This window comes from Lampris incognitus, chromosome 21 (genome assembly GCF_029633865.1).
Source record: "Lampris incognitus isolate fLamInc1 chromosome 21, fLamInc1.hap2, whole genome shotgun sequence".
NCBI classification, from domain to species: Eukaryota; Metazoa; Chordata; class Actinopteri; order Lampriformes; family Lampridae; genus Lampris; species Lampris incognitus.
Genome location: NC_079231.1, coordinates 25,899,214 through 25,915,682, shown reverse-complemented (window position 1 = coordinate 25,915,682; position 16,469 = coordinate 25,899,214). Strand labels below are relative to the sequence as shown.

General features: G+C 49.3%; 2 protein-coding genes across 2 annotated transcripts; one reads left to right on the top strand and one right to left on the bottom strand.

Moving 5' to 3' along the window:
- Positions 1-9,914: 9,914 nt before the first annotated feature.
- Positions 9,915-12,863, top strand: LOC130131446 (calphotin-like). The gene has a single exon (XM_056301123.1). It carries the CDS (start codon positions 9,915-9,917, stop codon positions 12,861-12,863), a length of 2,949 nt encoding a protein of 982 aa, XP_056157098.1.
- Positions 12,864-15,209: 2,346 nt separating this feature from the next.
- Positions 15,210-16,013, bottom strand: LOC130131445 (keratin-associated protein 5-4-like). The gene has a single exon (XM_056301122.1). It carries the CDS (start codon positions 16,011-16,013, stop codon positions 15,210-15,212), a length of 804 nt encoding a protein of 267 aa, XP_056157097.1.
- Positions 16,014-16,469: the final 456 nt, after the last annotated feature.

Here is a 16,469-nt window from a genome sequence, read left to right as displayed (position 1 = left end):
ATGTGATGGTGGCCAGAGCCCTGTGAGTAACAGACACTAGGGCTGAATGTGATGGTGGCCAGAGCCCTGTGAGTAACAGACATTAGGGCTGAATGTGATGGTGCCCAGAGACCCTGAGAGTAACTGACACTAGGGCTGAATGTGATGGTGGCCAGAGCCCTGTGAGTAACTGACATTAGGGCTGAATGTGATGGTGGCCAGAGCCCTGTGAGTAACAGACATTAGGGCTGAATGTGATGGTGGCCAGAGACCTGAGAGTAACTGACACTAGGGCTGAATGTGATGGTGGCCAGAGCCCTGTGAGTAACAGACATTAGGGCTGAATGTGATGGTGGCCAGAGCCCTGTGAGTAACTGACATAGGGCTGAATGTGATGGTGGCCAGAGCCCTGTGAGTAACTGACACTTAGGGCTGAATGTGATGGTGGCCAGAGCCCTGTGAGTAACTGACATTAGGGCTGAATGTGATGGTGGCCAGAGCCCTGTGAGTAACTGACATTAGGGCTGAATGTGATGGTGGCCAGAGCCCTGTGAGTAACTGACATTAGGGCTGAATGTGATGGTGGCCAGAGCCCTGTGAGTAACTGACACTAGGGCTGAATGTAATGGTGGCCAGAGCCCTGTGAGTAACTGACATTAGGGCTGAATGTGATGGTGGCCAGAGCCCTGTGAGTAACTGACATTAGGGCTGAATGTGATGGTGGCCAGAGACCTGTGAGTAACTGACATAGGGCTGAATGTGATGGTGGCCAGAGCCCTGTGAGTAACTGACACTAGGGCTGAATGTGATGGTGGCCAGAGACCTGAGAGTAACAGACATTAGGGCTGAATGTGATGGTGGCCAGAGCCTGTGAGTAACTGACATTAGGGCTGAATGTGATGGTGGCCAGAGCCCTGTGAGTAACTGACATTAGGGCTGAATGTGATGGTGGCCAGAGACCTGTGAGTAACTGACATTAGGGCTGAATGTGATGGTGGCCAGAGCCCTGTGAGTAACAGACATTAGGGCTGAATGTGATGGTGGCCAGAGCCCTGTGAGTAACTGACATTAGGGCTGAATGTGATGGTGGCCAGAGCCCTGTGAGTAACTGACACTAGGGCTGAATGTGATGGTGGCCAGAGCCCTGTGAGTAACTGACACTAGGGCTGAATGTGATGGTGGCCAGAGCCCTGTGAGTAACTGACACTAGGGCTGAATGTTGATGGTGGCCAGAGCCCTGTGAGTAACTGACATTAGGGCTGAATGTGATGGTGGCCAGAGCCCTGTGAGTAACTGACACTAGGGCTGAATGTGATGGTGGCCAGAGCCCTGTGAGTAACAGACACTAGGCTGAATGTGATGGTGGCCAGAGCCCTGTGAGTAACTGACACTAGGGCTGAATGTGATGGTGGCCAGAGACCTGAGAGTAACTGACACTAGGGCTGAATGTGATGGTGGCCAGAGCCCTGTGAGTAACAGACATTAGGGCTGAATGTGATGGTGGCCAGAGCCCTGTGAGTAACAGACACTAGGGCTGAATGTGATGGTGGCCAGAGCCCTGAGAGTAACTGACACTAGGGCGGAATGTGATGGTGGCCAGAGCCCTGTTAGTAACTGACATTAGGGCTGAATGTGATGGTGGCCAGAGCCCTGTGAGTAACTGACATTAGGGCTGAATGTGATGGTGGCCAGAGCCCTGTGAGTAACAGATATTAGGGCTGAATGTGATGGTGGCCAGAGACCTGAGAGTAACTGACACTAGGGCTGAATGTGATGGTGGCCAGAGCCCTGAGAGTAACTGACACTAGGGCTGAATGTGATGGTGGCCAGAGCCCTGTGAGTAACAGACATTAGGGCTGAATGTGATGGTGGCCAGAGCCCTGTGAGTAACTGACATTAGGGCTGAATGTGATGGTGGCCAGAGCCCTGTGAGTAACAGACACTAGGGCTGAATGTGATGGTGGCAGAGCCCTGAGAGTAACTGACACTAGGGCTGAATGTGATGGTGGCCAGAGCCCTGTTAGTAACTGACATTAGGGCTGAATGTGATGGTGGCCAGAGCCCTGTGAGTAACTGACATTAGGGCTGAATGTGATGGTGGCCAGAGACCTGAGAGTAACTGACATTAGGGCTGAATGTGATGGTGGCCAGAGCCCTGTGAGTAACAGACATTAGGGCTGAATGTGATGGTGGCAGAGACCTGAGAGTAACTGACATTAGGGCTGAATGTGATGGTGGCCAGAGCCCTGAGAGTAACAGACACTAGGGCTGAATGTGATGGTGGCCAGAGCCCTGTTAGTAACTGACATTAGGGCTGAATGTGATGGTGGCCAGAGCCCTGTGAGTAACTGACATTAGGGCTGAATGTGATGGTGGCCAGAGCCCTGTGAGTAACTGACATTAGGGCTGAATGTGATGGTGGCCAGAGACCTGAGAGTAACTGACATTAGGGCTGAATGTGATGGTGGCCAGAGCCCTGTGAGTAACAGACATTAGGGCTGAATGTGATGGTGGCCAGAGACCTGAGAGTAACTGACATTAGGGCTGAATGTGATGGTGGCCAGAGCCCTGTGAGTAACTGACACTAGGGCTGAATGTGATGGTGGCCAGAGACCTGAGAGTAACTGACACTAGGGCTGAATGTGATGGTGGCCAGAGCCCTGTGAGTAACTGACATTAGGGCTGAATGTGATGGTGGCCAGAGCCCTGTGAGTAACTGACACTAGGGCTGAATGTGATGGTGGCCAGAGCCCTGTGAGTAACAGACACTAGGGCTGAATGTGATGGTGGCCAGAGACCTGAGAGTAACTGACACTAGGGCTGAATGTGATGGTGGCCAGAGCCCTGTGAGTAACTGACACTAGGGCTGAATGTGATGTTGGCCAGAGCCCTGTGAGTAACTGACATTAGGGCTGAATGTGATGTTGGCCAGAGCCCTGTGAGTAACTGACATTAGGGCTGAATGTGATGGTGGCCAGAGCCCTGAGAGTAACTGACATTAGGGCTGAATGTGATGGTGGCCAGAGCCCTGTGAGTAACTGACATTAGGGCTGAATGTGATGGTGGCCAGAGCCCTGTGAGTAACTGACACTAGGGCTGAATGTGATGGTGGCCAGAGCCCTGTGAGTAACAGACACTAGGCTGAATGTAATGGTGGCCAGAGCCCTGTGAGTAACTGACATTAGGGCTGAATGTGATGGTGGCCAGAGCCCTGTGAGTAACAGACATTAGGGCTGAATGTGATGGTGGCCAGAGCCCTGTGAGTAACTGACATTAGGGCTGAATGTGATGGTGGCCAGAGCCCTGTGAGTAACTGACATTAGGGCTGAATGTGATGGTGGCCAGAGCCCTGTGAGTAACTGACACTAGGGCTGAATGTGATGGTGGCCAGAGCCCTGTGAGTAACAGACACTAGGGCTGAATGTAATGGTGGCCAGAGCCCTGTGAGTAACTGACATTAGGGCTGAATGTGATGGTGGCCAGAGCCCTGTGAGTAACAGACATTAGGGCTGAATGTGATGGTGGCCAGAGACCTGTGAGTAACTGACATTAGGGCTGAATGTGATGGTGGCCAGAGCCCTGTGAGTAACTGACACTAGGGCTGAATGTGATGGTGGCCAGAGACCTGAGAGTAACAGACATTAGGGCTGAATGTGATGGTGGCCAGAGCCCTGTGAGTAACTGACACTAGGGCTGAATGTGATGGTGGCCAGAGCCCTGTGAGTAACAGACACTAGGGCTGAATGTGATGGTGGCCAGAGCCCTGTGAGTAACAGACACTAGGGCTGAATGTGATGGTGGCCAGAGCCCTGTGAGTAACTGACACTAGGGCTGAATGTGATGGTGGCCAGAGACCTGAGAGTAACTGACACTAGGGCTGAATGTGATGGTGGCCAGAGCCCTGTGAGTAACAGACATTAGGGCTGAATGTGATGGTGGCCAGAGCCCTGTGAGTAACAGACACTAGGGCTGAATGTGATGGTGGCCAGAGCCCTGAGAGTAACTGACACTAGGGCGGAATGTGATGGTGGCCAGAGCCCTGTTAGTAACTGACATTAGGGCTGAATGTGATGGTGGCCAGAGCCCTGTGAGTAACTGACATTAGGGCTGAATGTGATGGTGGCCAGAGCCCTGTGAGTAACAGATATTAGGGCTGAATGTGATGGTGGCCAGAGACCTGAGAGTAACTGACACTAGGGCTGAATGTGATGGTGGCCAGAGCCCTGAGAGTAACTGACACTAGGGCTGAATGTGATGATGGCCAGAGCCCTGTGAGTAACAGACATTAGGGCTGAATGTGATGGTGGCCAGAGCCCTGTGAGTAACTGACATTAGGGCTGAATGTGATGGTGGCCAGAGCCCTGAGAGTAACTGACACTAGGGCTGAATGTGATGGTGGCCAGAGCCCTGAGAGTAACAGACATTAGGGCTGAATGTGATGGTGGCCAGAGCCCTGTGAGTAACTGACACTAGGGCTGAATGTGATGGTGGCCAGAGCCCTGTGAGTAACTGACACTAGGGCTGAATGTGATGGTGGCCAGAGCCCTGTGAGTAACTGACACTAGGGCTGAATGTGATGGTGGCCAGAGCCCTGTGAGTAACTGACACTAGGGCTGAATGTGATGGTGGCCAGAGCCCTGAGAGTAACTGACACTAGGGCTGAATGTGATGGTGGCCAGAGCCCTGTGAGTAACAGACACTAGGGCTGAATGTGATGGTGGCCAGAGCCCTGAGAGTAACTGACACTAGGGCTGAATTGATGGTGGCCAGAGCCCTGTGAGTAACAGACACTAGGGCTGAATGTGATGGTGCCAGAGCCCTGAGAGTAACTGACACTAGGGCTGAATGTGATGGTGGCCAGAGCCCTGTGAGTAACAGACACTAGGGCTGAATGTGATGGTGGCTAGAGCCCTGTGAGTAACTGACATTAGGGCTGAATGTGATGGTGGCCAGAGCCCTGAGAGTAACAGACATTAGGGCTGAATGTGATGGTGGCCAGAGACCTGTGAGTAACTGACACTAGGGCTGAATGTGATGGTGGCCAGAGCCCTGTGAGTAACAGACATTAGGGCTGAATGTGATGGTGGCCAGAGCCCTGAGAGTAACAGACACTAGGGCTGAATGTGATGGTGGCCAGAGCCCTGAGAGTAACTGACACTAGGGCTGAATGTGATGGTGGCCAGAGCCCTGTGAGTAACTGACACTAGGGCTGAATGTGATGGTGGCAGAGCCCTGAGAGTAACTGACACTAGGGCTGAATGTGATGGTGGCCAGAGCCCTGTGAGTAACAGACACTAGGGCTGAATGTGATGGTGGCCAGAGCCCTGAGAGTAACTGACACTAGGCTGAATGTGATGGTGGCCAGAGACCTGAGAGTAACTGACACTAGGGCTGAATGTGATGGTGGCAGAGCCCTGAGAGTAACAGTCACTAGGGCTGAATGTGATGGTGGCAAGAGCCTGTGAGTAACAGACACTAGGGCTGAATGTGATGGTGGCCAGAGCCCTGTGAGTAACTGACACTAGGGCTGAATGTGATGGTGGCCAGAGCCCTGTGAGTAACTGACATTAGGGCTGAATGTGATGGTGGCCAGAGACCTGAGAGTAACAGACATTAGGGCTGAATGTGATGGTGGCCAGAGCCCTGTGAGTAACAGACACTAGGGCTGAATGTGATGGTGGCCAGAGCCCTGTGAGTAACTGACACTAGGGCTGAATGTGATGGTGGCCAGAGCCCTGTGAGTAACTGACACTAGGGCTGAATGTAATGGTGGCCAGAGCCCTGTGAGTAACTGACACTAGGGCTGAATGTGATGGTGGCCAGAGCCCTGTGAGTAACAGACACTAGGGCTGAATGTGATGGTGGCCAGAGCCCTGTGAGTAACAGACACTAGGGCTGAATGTGATGGTGGCCAGAGACCTGAGAGTAACTGACGCTAGGGCTGAATGTGATGGTGGCCAGAGACCTGAGAGTAACTGACACTAGGGCTGAATGTGATGGTGGCCAGAGCCCTGAGAGTAACTGACACTAGGGCTGAATGTGATGGTGGCCAGAGCCCTGAGAGTAACTGACATTAGGGCTGAATGTGATGGTGGCCAGAGCCCTGAGAGTAACTGACACTAGGGCTGAATGTGATGGTGGCCAGAGCCCTGTGAGTAACAGACACTAGGGCTGAATGTGATGGTGGCCAGAGCCCTGAGAGTAACTGACACTAGGGCTGAATGTGATGGTGGCCAGAGCCCTGAGAGTAACTGACACTAGGGCTGAATGTGATGGTGGCCAGAGCCCTGTGAGTAACTGACACTAGGGCTAATTCATCGTGTCAGTGTTTGGTTTAGCAGTACTGCCACGTTACAGAATAAAAGGATTTACATATGCAGCTTTTCCTTTCCAAGGCTCCATTTGCGAAGAATCACTCTAGTGATGGTTTTGGTGAGTTTTAGAGGGGGAAATGAGGTCGTCTCCTTGATGTTGACTCAGACTACGGACAAGGTTTTTTTTTCAAGAGGTGTCAAGAAAGCAGGACTTGCTAGATATGGTTTTCTATTAGGAAATAGTGCGTTCAAGCCCAACATGTCTGATCTACATTGCACATCTATACCCGTCTTGCTTCTGAAGTGACAAACGGTTCCAGATCAGTCTCCCTTACTGAGACACTTGCCTGAAGGTGTGGTTGCCCTGCTGACAGTCCGTGGCTTTGTTGCTTTATAACCTGCTGTATTACACACACGCTACTACACCCTGTGTGCTGTAAAAGTCCAACCCACCGTGGAGGTCACTTTTCACTGATGGAACTGTTGGAGAAATCTTTTTAGATTCCCCCCCCCCCTTTTCTCCCCAATTGCACCTGGCCAATCACCCCACTCTTCCGAGCCGTCCCGGTCGCTGCTCCACCCCCTCTGCCGATCCGGGGAGGGCTGCAGACTACCACATGCCTCCTCCCATACATGTGGAGTCACCAGCCGCTTCTTTTCACCTGACAGTGAGGAGTTTCTCCAGGGGGACGCAGCGCGTGGGAGGATCACGCTATTCCCCCCAGTTCCCCCTTCCCCCTGAACAGGCACCCCGACTGACCAGAGGAGGCGCTAGTGCAGCGACCAGGACACATACCCACATCTGGCTTCCCACCCGCAATCCGCAGACATGGCCAATCATGTCTGTAGGGACACCCGACCAAGCCGGAGATAACACGGGGATTCGAACCGACGATCTCCGTGTTAGTAGGCAACAGAATAGACCACCCCACCACCCGGACGCCTTGTTCAAGGAATCTTGTTGCAGTCACCAAGTCTCTCAAGCTTTGTGTGTTGGTATAGTTAGGATTTGAGAAAGGACCTGTGGTAAGGGAACACACACACCAGGGCTGCTGGCTCACCACATCTGCAGGAGGCTGCAGTCCTCCATCATCTGTCCAACGCTCCGAAAGACTCGCTGTCCTATTGCAGAACGTGACCAGCATGGTTAGGCCTAAACAAATAAGCCTTTGCATGAATTCTGCATAATAATATTAGGGTGAATTTTGAAATGAAGTAAAGTATATATACTATATATGGTCTATATTTTAAATTGACGCCACCACTCTGTGAGTAGCACAGACACTGGCGACAGGCTGTGTCAGACACCTGAACGGCAACTAGACACCGTTTTTGAAGAGAACTCTTACGTTTTGTTAGTTTGACAGCAGCACTCTGGTTTATAAGCGTGTGAAGTTCATTCCCATTTCACCCCCTTGTTCTTGGAGCATGGCCTGATGGAAAGGTTGTATTAAATCAGCAGTTCAGCATCTGCTGGATATGTCTGCTGTGCTGATGTGGTGGTCTTTCTGTTGAATGTTAACGACGCTAGATGAACGGCAGCACATGCATTCAACTTAGTACCAAGTGGCATTCGGTGTTTAAGGCAGAATAAAATGCAGGCAGTTAAGAGTGTTGTGACTCTGACGCTGGTTTCTCCTTTTCACTTCTCACAAGAACAAATGTGAGGTAAATATAGGAGGAGGTCCTTGCTTGAGGACCATTGTCTCTAGCATGTAGGAAACGTTGCCCAGCACTTTGCCCGACCCATAAGAACACTGCACTTCCAACATATCATAGTGCTTGGTTTCACTACGTCATTGGCCCTTGACTTTTAAAAGCAAGGTTTATTTGCACTATAGATGTGCAGGACATCTGAGTATTTTTCTTTCAGCTTCCTGTCATCAGCACAGCACTGCCCGAGCAAGGGCCGGAGAGAACAGCAGGCAGCATTCCCCTGTCTGTCAGCCCAGCAGAAGGAACAGCTGCTGTTGAATACGGTGGTTAATTATATGCATGGTGGTCTGGTGGCATGATGTCACTATGCCTGTCTGATGCCCTTTGACCTTCTCTCTGTGGGAACGGGTGAGCGCGAGTGTCAGAAAGTAGAGCAGAGCCCCGCTTCTCCTTCAGACGCTTCATAGGCCTCCCGTGGTGTGAAGACGCGAGCCTCCCATAACACGGGAGGCTCGGTGAAGAGGTGTAAAATGGCTACGTGTCTGCTCAGACCGTAAATACTGAAACAAGAACGTGTGGTATAAGTAAAAGTGAAATGTAGATACCACAAGCACCGGTTCTGTAATGCTGACTTGTGTGTGTGCTGTTCATTGGCTGCAGTGTTGCTCCATATTGTCTTGCTCAGTATGAACAGTCATGTAATCATAATTTCTTTGTTACATGGTTTCCAAATCTTAACTGTTTGACATTTTGGTCTCCTTCAACACCACTATTGTTGTAAGTCGCTGCAGTGTTGACTTCTCAGCGGCGACTGCAGACGCGTGGTGGTTTCGCCAGCATGATATTATCTTCATCTCGCTGTGGTTTTCATTCATACAGTCACTGACTAGACCTCTGGCTGAGCCTGGGCTTTCTGTGTTGACGTGCAGGCGTTTCAGAAGCGGTTCAAGGACTGGCCGTTCCACCAGCCTCCATGCACACGTCGGTTTGGAGGATTTTTTAAATTGTAGACTTGATTTGTCATTGGTTTAGTGGTCCACCAACAGTCCGAGGTAGTTTGTACTGTATGGTGCCCGAGTGTTACCGCCTGCTTTGTAAACAAATTATTTTCAACTAACTTGCAATGGTTCTTCTGACAACCAAAACAAATGTTTTCAGCCACAGGAGAGATTTTTCCTCTCTCACTCTTTTTCATCGCTCACATTGTGTATTCTTACTTGAGGTTTTCCTTCAAAAAGCTTTGTAATTGTGCAGTGTGTGGGAGCTCTTCCACCCTGGCTGGAAGTTAAAGCATTGTTGAGGTCCCTCCCTGCAGTAGGTGATACTGCATGTTATGGTAGCTGGCCCATCTGAACTCATTTGTACACAGATATGAGGAAAGTAATCAGCAGTTGTAAGATTAAACTTGAATTTTTTAGGATAACATTTAAATATTTTGACAAAACATGATACTAATATCATATCCTATCAAGGGGCGATTCCCTGTTTGTCCTGCTCCATTTTCTTCCAAATCCAGTTAGCACAGCAGACAGCCAGGTCGATGGCAACATAACTGTAATAACTACTACTACTACTACTACTACTGTAATAAGTGTCAGGTAGAAAGTGTTGAGGCCCAGTGGCCCACTGCAGTGGTGATCACTGTAGTGGTAATCATTGTAGTGGTGATGCCTGTGGTGACAGTGGTCACCACAGGCATCACCACATCACCACAGGCATCACCAGGCCTGTAGTGGTGATGCTTGTAGTGGTGATGACTGTAGCGGTAATCACTGTGGTGGTGATGCCTGTAGTTGTCATCACTGTACTGGTAATCACTGTGGTGGTGATGCCTGTGGTGACAGTGGTCACCACAGGCATCACCAGGCCTGTAGTGGTGATGCCTGTGGTGACAGTGGTCACCACATCACCACAGGCATCACCACAGGCATCACCAGGCCTGTAGTGGTGATGCTTGTAGTGGTGATGACTGTAGCGGTAATCACTGTGGTGGTGATGCCTGCGGCGGCGGTGATCACTGTAGTGGCGATGCCTGTAGTTGTCATCACTGTACTGGTAATCACTGTGGTGGTGATGCCTGTGGTGACAGTGGTCACCACAGGCATCACCACCACAGGCATCACCTGGCCTGTAGTGCTAATCAGTTTGGAGGTGATGACTGATTACCACCACAGGCATCACCACTACAATGATTACCACCACAGGCATCACCACTACAGTGATCACATTGTAGTGGTGATGCCTGTAGTTGTGATCACTGTACTGGTAATCACTGTAGTGGTGATGCCTGTAGTTGTGATCACTGTACTGGTAATCACTGTAGTGGTGATGCCTGTAGTTGTCATCACTGTACTGGTAATCACTGTAGTGGTGATGCCTGTAGTTGTCATCACTGTACTGGTAATCACTGTGGTGGTGATGCCTGTAGTTGTCATCACTGTAGCGGTAATCACTGTGGTGGTGATGCCTGTAGTTGTCATCACTGTAGTGGTAATCACTGTGGTGGTGATGCCTGTAGTTGTCATCACTGTAGCGGTAATCACTGTGGTGGTGATGCCTGTAGTTGTCATCACTGTACTGGTAATCACTGTAGTGGTGATGCCTGTAGTTGTCATCACTGTACTGGTAATCACTGTGGTGGTGATGCCTGTAGTTGTCATCACTGTAGCGGTAATCACTGTGGTGGTGATGCCTGCGGCGGCGGTGATCACTGTAGTGGCGATGCCTGTAGTTGTCATCACTGTAGTGGTGATGCCTGTAGTTGTCATCACTGTAGTGGTGATCACTGTAGTGGTGATGCCTGTAGTTGTCATCACTGTACTGGTGATCACTGTAGTGGTGATGCCTGTAGTCGTCATCACTGTACTGGTAATCACTGTGGTGGTGATGCCTGCGGCGGCGGTGATCACTGTAGTGGCGATGCCTGTAGTTGTCATCACTGTAGTGGTGATGCCTGTAGTCGTCATCACTGTACTGGTAATCACTGTGGTGGTGATGCCTGCGGCGGCGGTGATCACTCTAGTGGCGATGCCTGTAGTTGTCATCACTGTAGTGGTGATCACTGTGGTGGTGATGCCTGTAGTTGTCATCACTGTAGTGGTGATCACTGTGGTGGTGATGCCTGTAGTTGTCATCACTGCAGTGGTGATCACTGTGGTGGTGATGCCTGCAGCGGCGGTGATGCGTGTAGTGGCGATGCCTGTAGTTGTCATCACTGTAGTGGTAATCACTGTGGTGGTGATGCCTGCGGCGGCGGTGATCACTGTACTGGTGATCACTGTAGTGGCGATGCCTGTAGTTGTCATCACTGTGGTGGTGATGCCTGTAGTTGTCATCACTGTAGTGGTGTTCACTGTGGTGGTGATGCCTGTAGTTGTCATCACTGTAGTGGTGATCACTGTGGTGGTGATGCCTGTAGTTGTCATCACTGTAGTGGTAATCACTGTAGTGGTGATGCCTGTAGTTGTCATCACTGTAGTGGTGATCACTGTGGTGGTGATGCCTGTAGTTGTCATCACTGTAGCGGTAATCACTGTGGTGGTGATGCCTGCGGCGGCGGTGATCACTGTAGTGGCGATGCCTGTAGTTGTCATCACTGTAGTGGTGATGCCTGTAGTTGTCATCACTGTAGTGGTGATCACTGTAGTGGTGATGCCTGTAGTTGTCATCACTGTACTGGTGATCACTGTAGTGGTGATGCCTGTAGTCGTCATCACTGTACTGGTAATCACTGTGGTGGTGATGCCTGCGGCGGCGGTGATCACTCTAGTGGCGATGCCTGTAGTTGTCATCACTGTAGTGGTGATCACTGTGGTGGTGATGCCTGTAGTTGTCATCACTGTAGTGGTGATCACTGTGGTGGTGATGCCTGTAGTTGTCATCACTGCAGTGGTGATCACTGTGGTGGTGATGCCTGCGGCGGCGGTGATGCGTGTAGTGGCGATGCCTGTAGTTGTCATCACTGTAGTGGTAATCACTGTGGTGGTGATGCCTGCGGCGGCGGTGATCACTGTACTGGTGATCACTGTAGTGGCGATGCCTGTAGTTGTCATCACTGTGGTGGTGATGCCTGTAGTTGTCATCACTGTAGTGGTGTTCACTGTGGTGGTGATGCCTGTAGTTGTCATCACTGTAGTGGTGATCACTGTGGTGGTGATGCCTGTAGTTGTCATCACTGTAGTGGTGATCACTGTGGTGGTGATGCCTGCGGCGGCGGTGATCACTGTGGTGGTGATGCCTGTAGTTGTCATCACTGTAGTGGTGATCACTGTGGTGGTGATGCCTGTAGTTGTCATCACTGTAGTGGTAATCACTGTGGTGGTGATGCCTGTAGTTGTCATCACTGTAGTGGTAATCACTGTGGTGGTGATGCCTGCGGCGGCGGTGATCACTGTACTGGTGATCACTGTAGTGGCGATGCCTGTAGTTGTCATCACTGTGGTGGTGATGCCTGTAGTTGTCATCACTGTAGTGGTGATCACTGTGGTGGTGATGCCTGTAGTTGTCATCACTGTAGTGGTGATCACTGTGGTGGTGATGCCTGCGGTGGCGGTGATCACTGTGGTGGTGATGCCTGTAGTTGTCATCACTGTAGTGGTGATCACTGTGGTGGTGATGCCTGTAGTTGTCATCACTGTAGTGGTGATCACTGTGGTGGTGATGCCTGCGGCGGCGGTGATCACTGTGGTGGTGATGCCTGTAGTTGTCATCACTGTAGTGGTAATCACTGTGGTGGTGATGCCTGCGGCGGCGGTGATGCGTGTAGTGGCGATGCCTGTAGTTGTCATCACTGTAGTGGTAATCACTGTGGTGGTGATGCCTGTAGTTGTCATCACTGTAGTGGTAATCACTGTGGTGGTGATGCCTGCGGCGGCGGTGATGCCTGATGCCTGTGTGCCATCTTGGTGTCAATGAGGCAATTGCAGAGTCCAATAAAAAAAAAAACTTTTGGGTTTTAAATGGCTCATGAAAAGGTAGAAATGCTCCTGGCAGCGGCCAATACCAGTGCTAACACATACTTTTACTCATCATATTTTCTTTTTTTAACTTCCTCTTCTTTCTTCAACTATGCTCTACCAATAAGTTCATCTTCCCCTCTACACAACTATTATTTAAACTACGTTAACACTGAGCTGAAACCCGTGAGAAGGTCCATGCACAATATAGTTCTGGGAGATTTGACTGAACATGTTGTAACTATTTAAAGCTCATGTGAGAGGCTGGCAATTGTTACCACAATATATCATTTTATTACTATATATTATGTCATCACTATATATTATGTCATCACTATATATTATGTCATCACTATATATTATGTCATCACAATATATTATGTTATCACTATATATTATGTCATCACAATATATTATGTTATCACTATATATTATGTCATCACTATATATTATGTTATCACTATATATTATGTTATCACTATATATTATGTCATCACAATATATTATGTTATCACTATATATTATGTCATCACAATATATTATGTTATCACTATATATTATGTCATCACTATATATTATGTTATCACTATATATTATGTCATCACTATATATTATGTCATCACTATATATTATCTTATTGTCATCACTATATATTATGTCATCACAATATATTATGTCATCACTTTATATTATCTTATTGTCATCACTATATATTATGTCATCACAATATATTATCTTATTGTCATCACTATATATTATGTCATCACAATATATTATGTCATCACTTTATATTATGTCATCACTTTATATTATATCATCACTATATATTATGTCATCACTATATATTATGTTATCACAATATATTATGTCATCACAATATATTATGTCATCACTATATATTATGTCATCACTATATATTATCTTATTGTCATCACTATATATTATGTCATCACAATATATTATGTCATCACTTTATATTATGTCATCACTTTATATTATATCACTATATATTATATCATCACTATATATTATGTCATCACTATATATTATGTTATCACAATATATTATGTCATCACAATATATTATGTCATCACTATATATTATATCATCACTATATATTATCTTATCACAATATATTATGTCATCACAATATATTATGTCATCACTATATATTATATCATCACTATATATTATGTCATCACTATATATTATATCATCACTATATATTATATCATCACTGTATATTATGTCATCACTATATATTATATCATCACTATATATTATCTTATCACTATACATTGTTATCACTATATATTATGTCATCACTATATATTATGTTATCACAATATATTATGTCATCACAATATATTATGTCATCACTATATATTATATCATCACTATATATTATCTTATCACTATACATTATGTTATCACAACATCGACGATCATCACATTTAAAGGACTGGTTGTTCTCCTGAAATAAAGGTGAGCACTTAAAGCGACATTGTATAATGTCCTTGTTAGTTTATGAGGATCTGGGGTGTATAAACAAGAGATTGAGACCCCTGGTGCTTCAATAGACCACTTAACTCCATCGCTGTTGCCTCAAATGGTGCGGTGCGACATGCTCAAGCAGCAACACCAGCGAATGAGACGCGATCCTTCATTTGTGCGAAGGGACCCACACTCACTACTCGGCATGATAGAAATGGATGCGGGTTTAAGATGATTTTTCTTTCTTCAGCAGTGGCTTGTTGGTGGTAGGGGTCCACAGCAAAAGGGGTGTCCGTTGCTGAGAAAATAAACACCTTAAAACCCTGCATTCATTTGTATAATGCCTTGTAAAGAAATGATGGCACCTCGTTCACTAAATCAATAAAAAGTACACAATGCCCTTAACGTTTGACTCCTCATTAAACAGTCTTTTGAATTCAAGGTCCCCAGATGTGTTCCCCAGATGTGTGCATCTTTACTGCATTCGATGCAGAAAAACAGGAAGTCACAAAAGACAGCAAGCAGAAATTAAAGGCTCACTCTCAACACAACAGCCTCCTTTAAATGACAATGGGCCGAAAAACACAACGTTTAAACGCTAATCTCATTAGAAAGCACTGCCTGTTCATAAAGGTGGAAATAAAATCTTGAACCGCAGTTTGAGTTGGTGTTGAAATCCTCTGCAGTCCACTTAATAACAACAAAATAGCACACTTGTCAGTGAAGCGCTGGTCTTCCTACGCCATCTTGCCTGTGGGTCAGCGGCATCCCACCATGTGCCGCCATGGAGGGACGCCATCCTGCAGGTTTTTCATCCAACCCGACACGACACCACCAACAGACACACCGTCAGCCAGCCAGCAGAGCCATGCGGAGCAGCAGACCTGCTCCGCATGGCTCCGCCTGGCTCCGCATGGCCCCGCATGGCCCCGCATGGCCCCGCATGGTTCCGCATGGCCCCGCATGGCCCCGCCTGGTTCCGCATGGCCCCGCATGGCTCCGCATGGCCCCTCATGGCCCCGCCTGGTTCCGCATGGCCCCGCCTGGTTCCGCATGGCCCCGCCTGGCTCCGCATGGCCCCGCCTGGTTCCGCCTGGCTCCGCATGGCCCCGCATGGCCCCGCATGGCCCCTCATGGCCCCGCCTGGTTCCGCATGGCCCCGCATGGCTCCGCATGGCTCCGCATGGCCCCGCATGGCCCCGCATGGCCCCTCATGGCCCCGCATGGCCCCGCGTGGCCCCGCATGGCCCCGCATGGCTCCGCATGGCCCCGCATGGCCCCTCATGGCCCCGCCTGGTTCCGCATGGCCCCGCATGGCTCCGCATGGCTCCGCATGGCCCCGCATGGCCCCGCATGGCCCCTCATGGCCCCGCATGGCCCCGCATGGCCCCGCATGGCCCCGCCTGGCTCCGCATGGCTCCTCATGGCTCCGCATGGCTCCGCATGGCTCCTCATGGCTCTGCATGGCTCCGCATGGCTCCTCATGGCTCCTCATGGCTCCGCATGGCTCCGCCTGGCTCCGCATGGCCCCGCATGGCCCCGCATGGCTCCGCCTGGTTCCGCATGGCCCCGCATGGCCCCTCATGGCCCCGCCTGGTTCCGCATGGCCCCGCATGGCCCCGCATGGCCCCGCATGGCGCGTGGTTGAATACCGCTGCTACCTGTGCATCTTGCTGCCTTCAGGCTCTTCCCAGACTTCCCTGCTGAGCAGTTCAGAAGCTGTAAACATGTCTTTTGGTGGAAAACAGAAAGGTGGACTGGACGCGAGGGGGTTTACTTCTTGTTGTTTTATCATGTGAGTGATGAGGCCTGTTTTGTGCTTCCGTGTGAAAGTGGAGGTGAGAGGGTTGAGTCGAGTATGGACTTGATGTTTTGGAAGTTATGGAGCCAGTCAAACTGCTGAATGACTGACGAGACGGCAGCACAGAGGTGCCTGTGTGTTTCCTGCTCCTTCCGTGACTTTTCCATGGTTTCTGCACTGGTTTTGGTAGCACAGCTCCACCTCAAACCCAGGACATGCAGAAAACTGATTTTCAGACGGGTCACGTGCGCTCCTCTTCATCGTGCTGAT

What these genes read in the sequence shown, in the direction of transcription:
- LOC130131446 (XM_056301123.1), top strand. Translation starts at nt 9,915, where the DNA reads ATGACTGTAGCGGTAATCACTGTGGTGGTGATGCCTGCGGCGGCGGTG.
- LOC130131445 (XM_056301122.1), bottom strand. Translation starts at nt 16,013, where the DNA reads ATGCGGGGCCATGCGGAACCAGGCGGGGCCATGAGGGGCCATGCGGGG.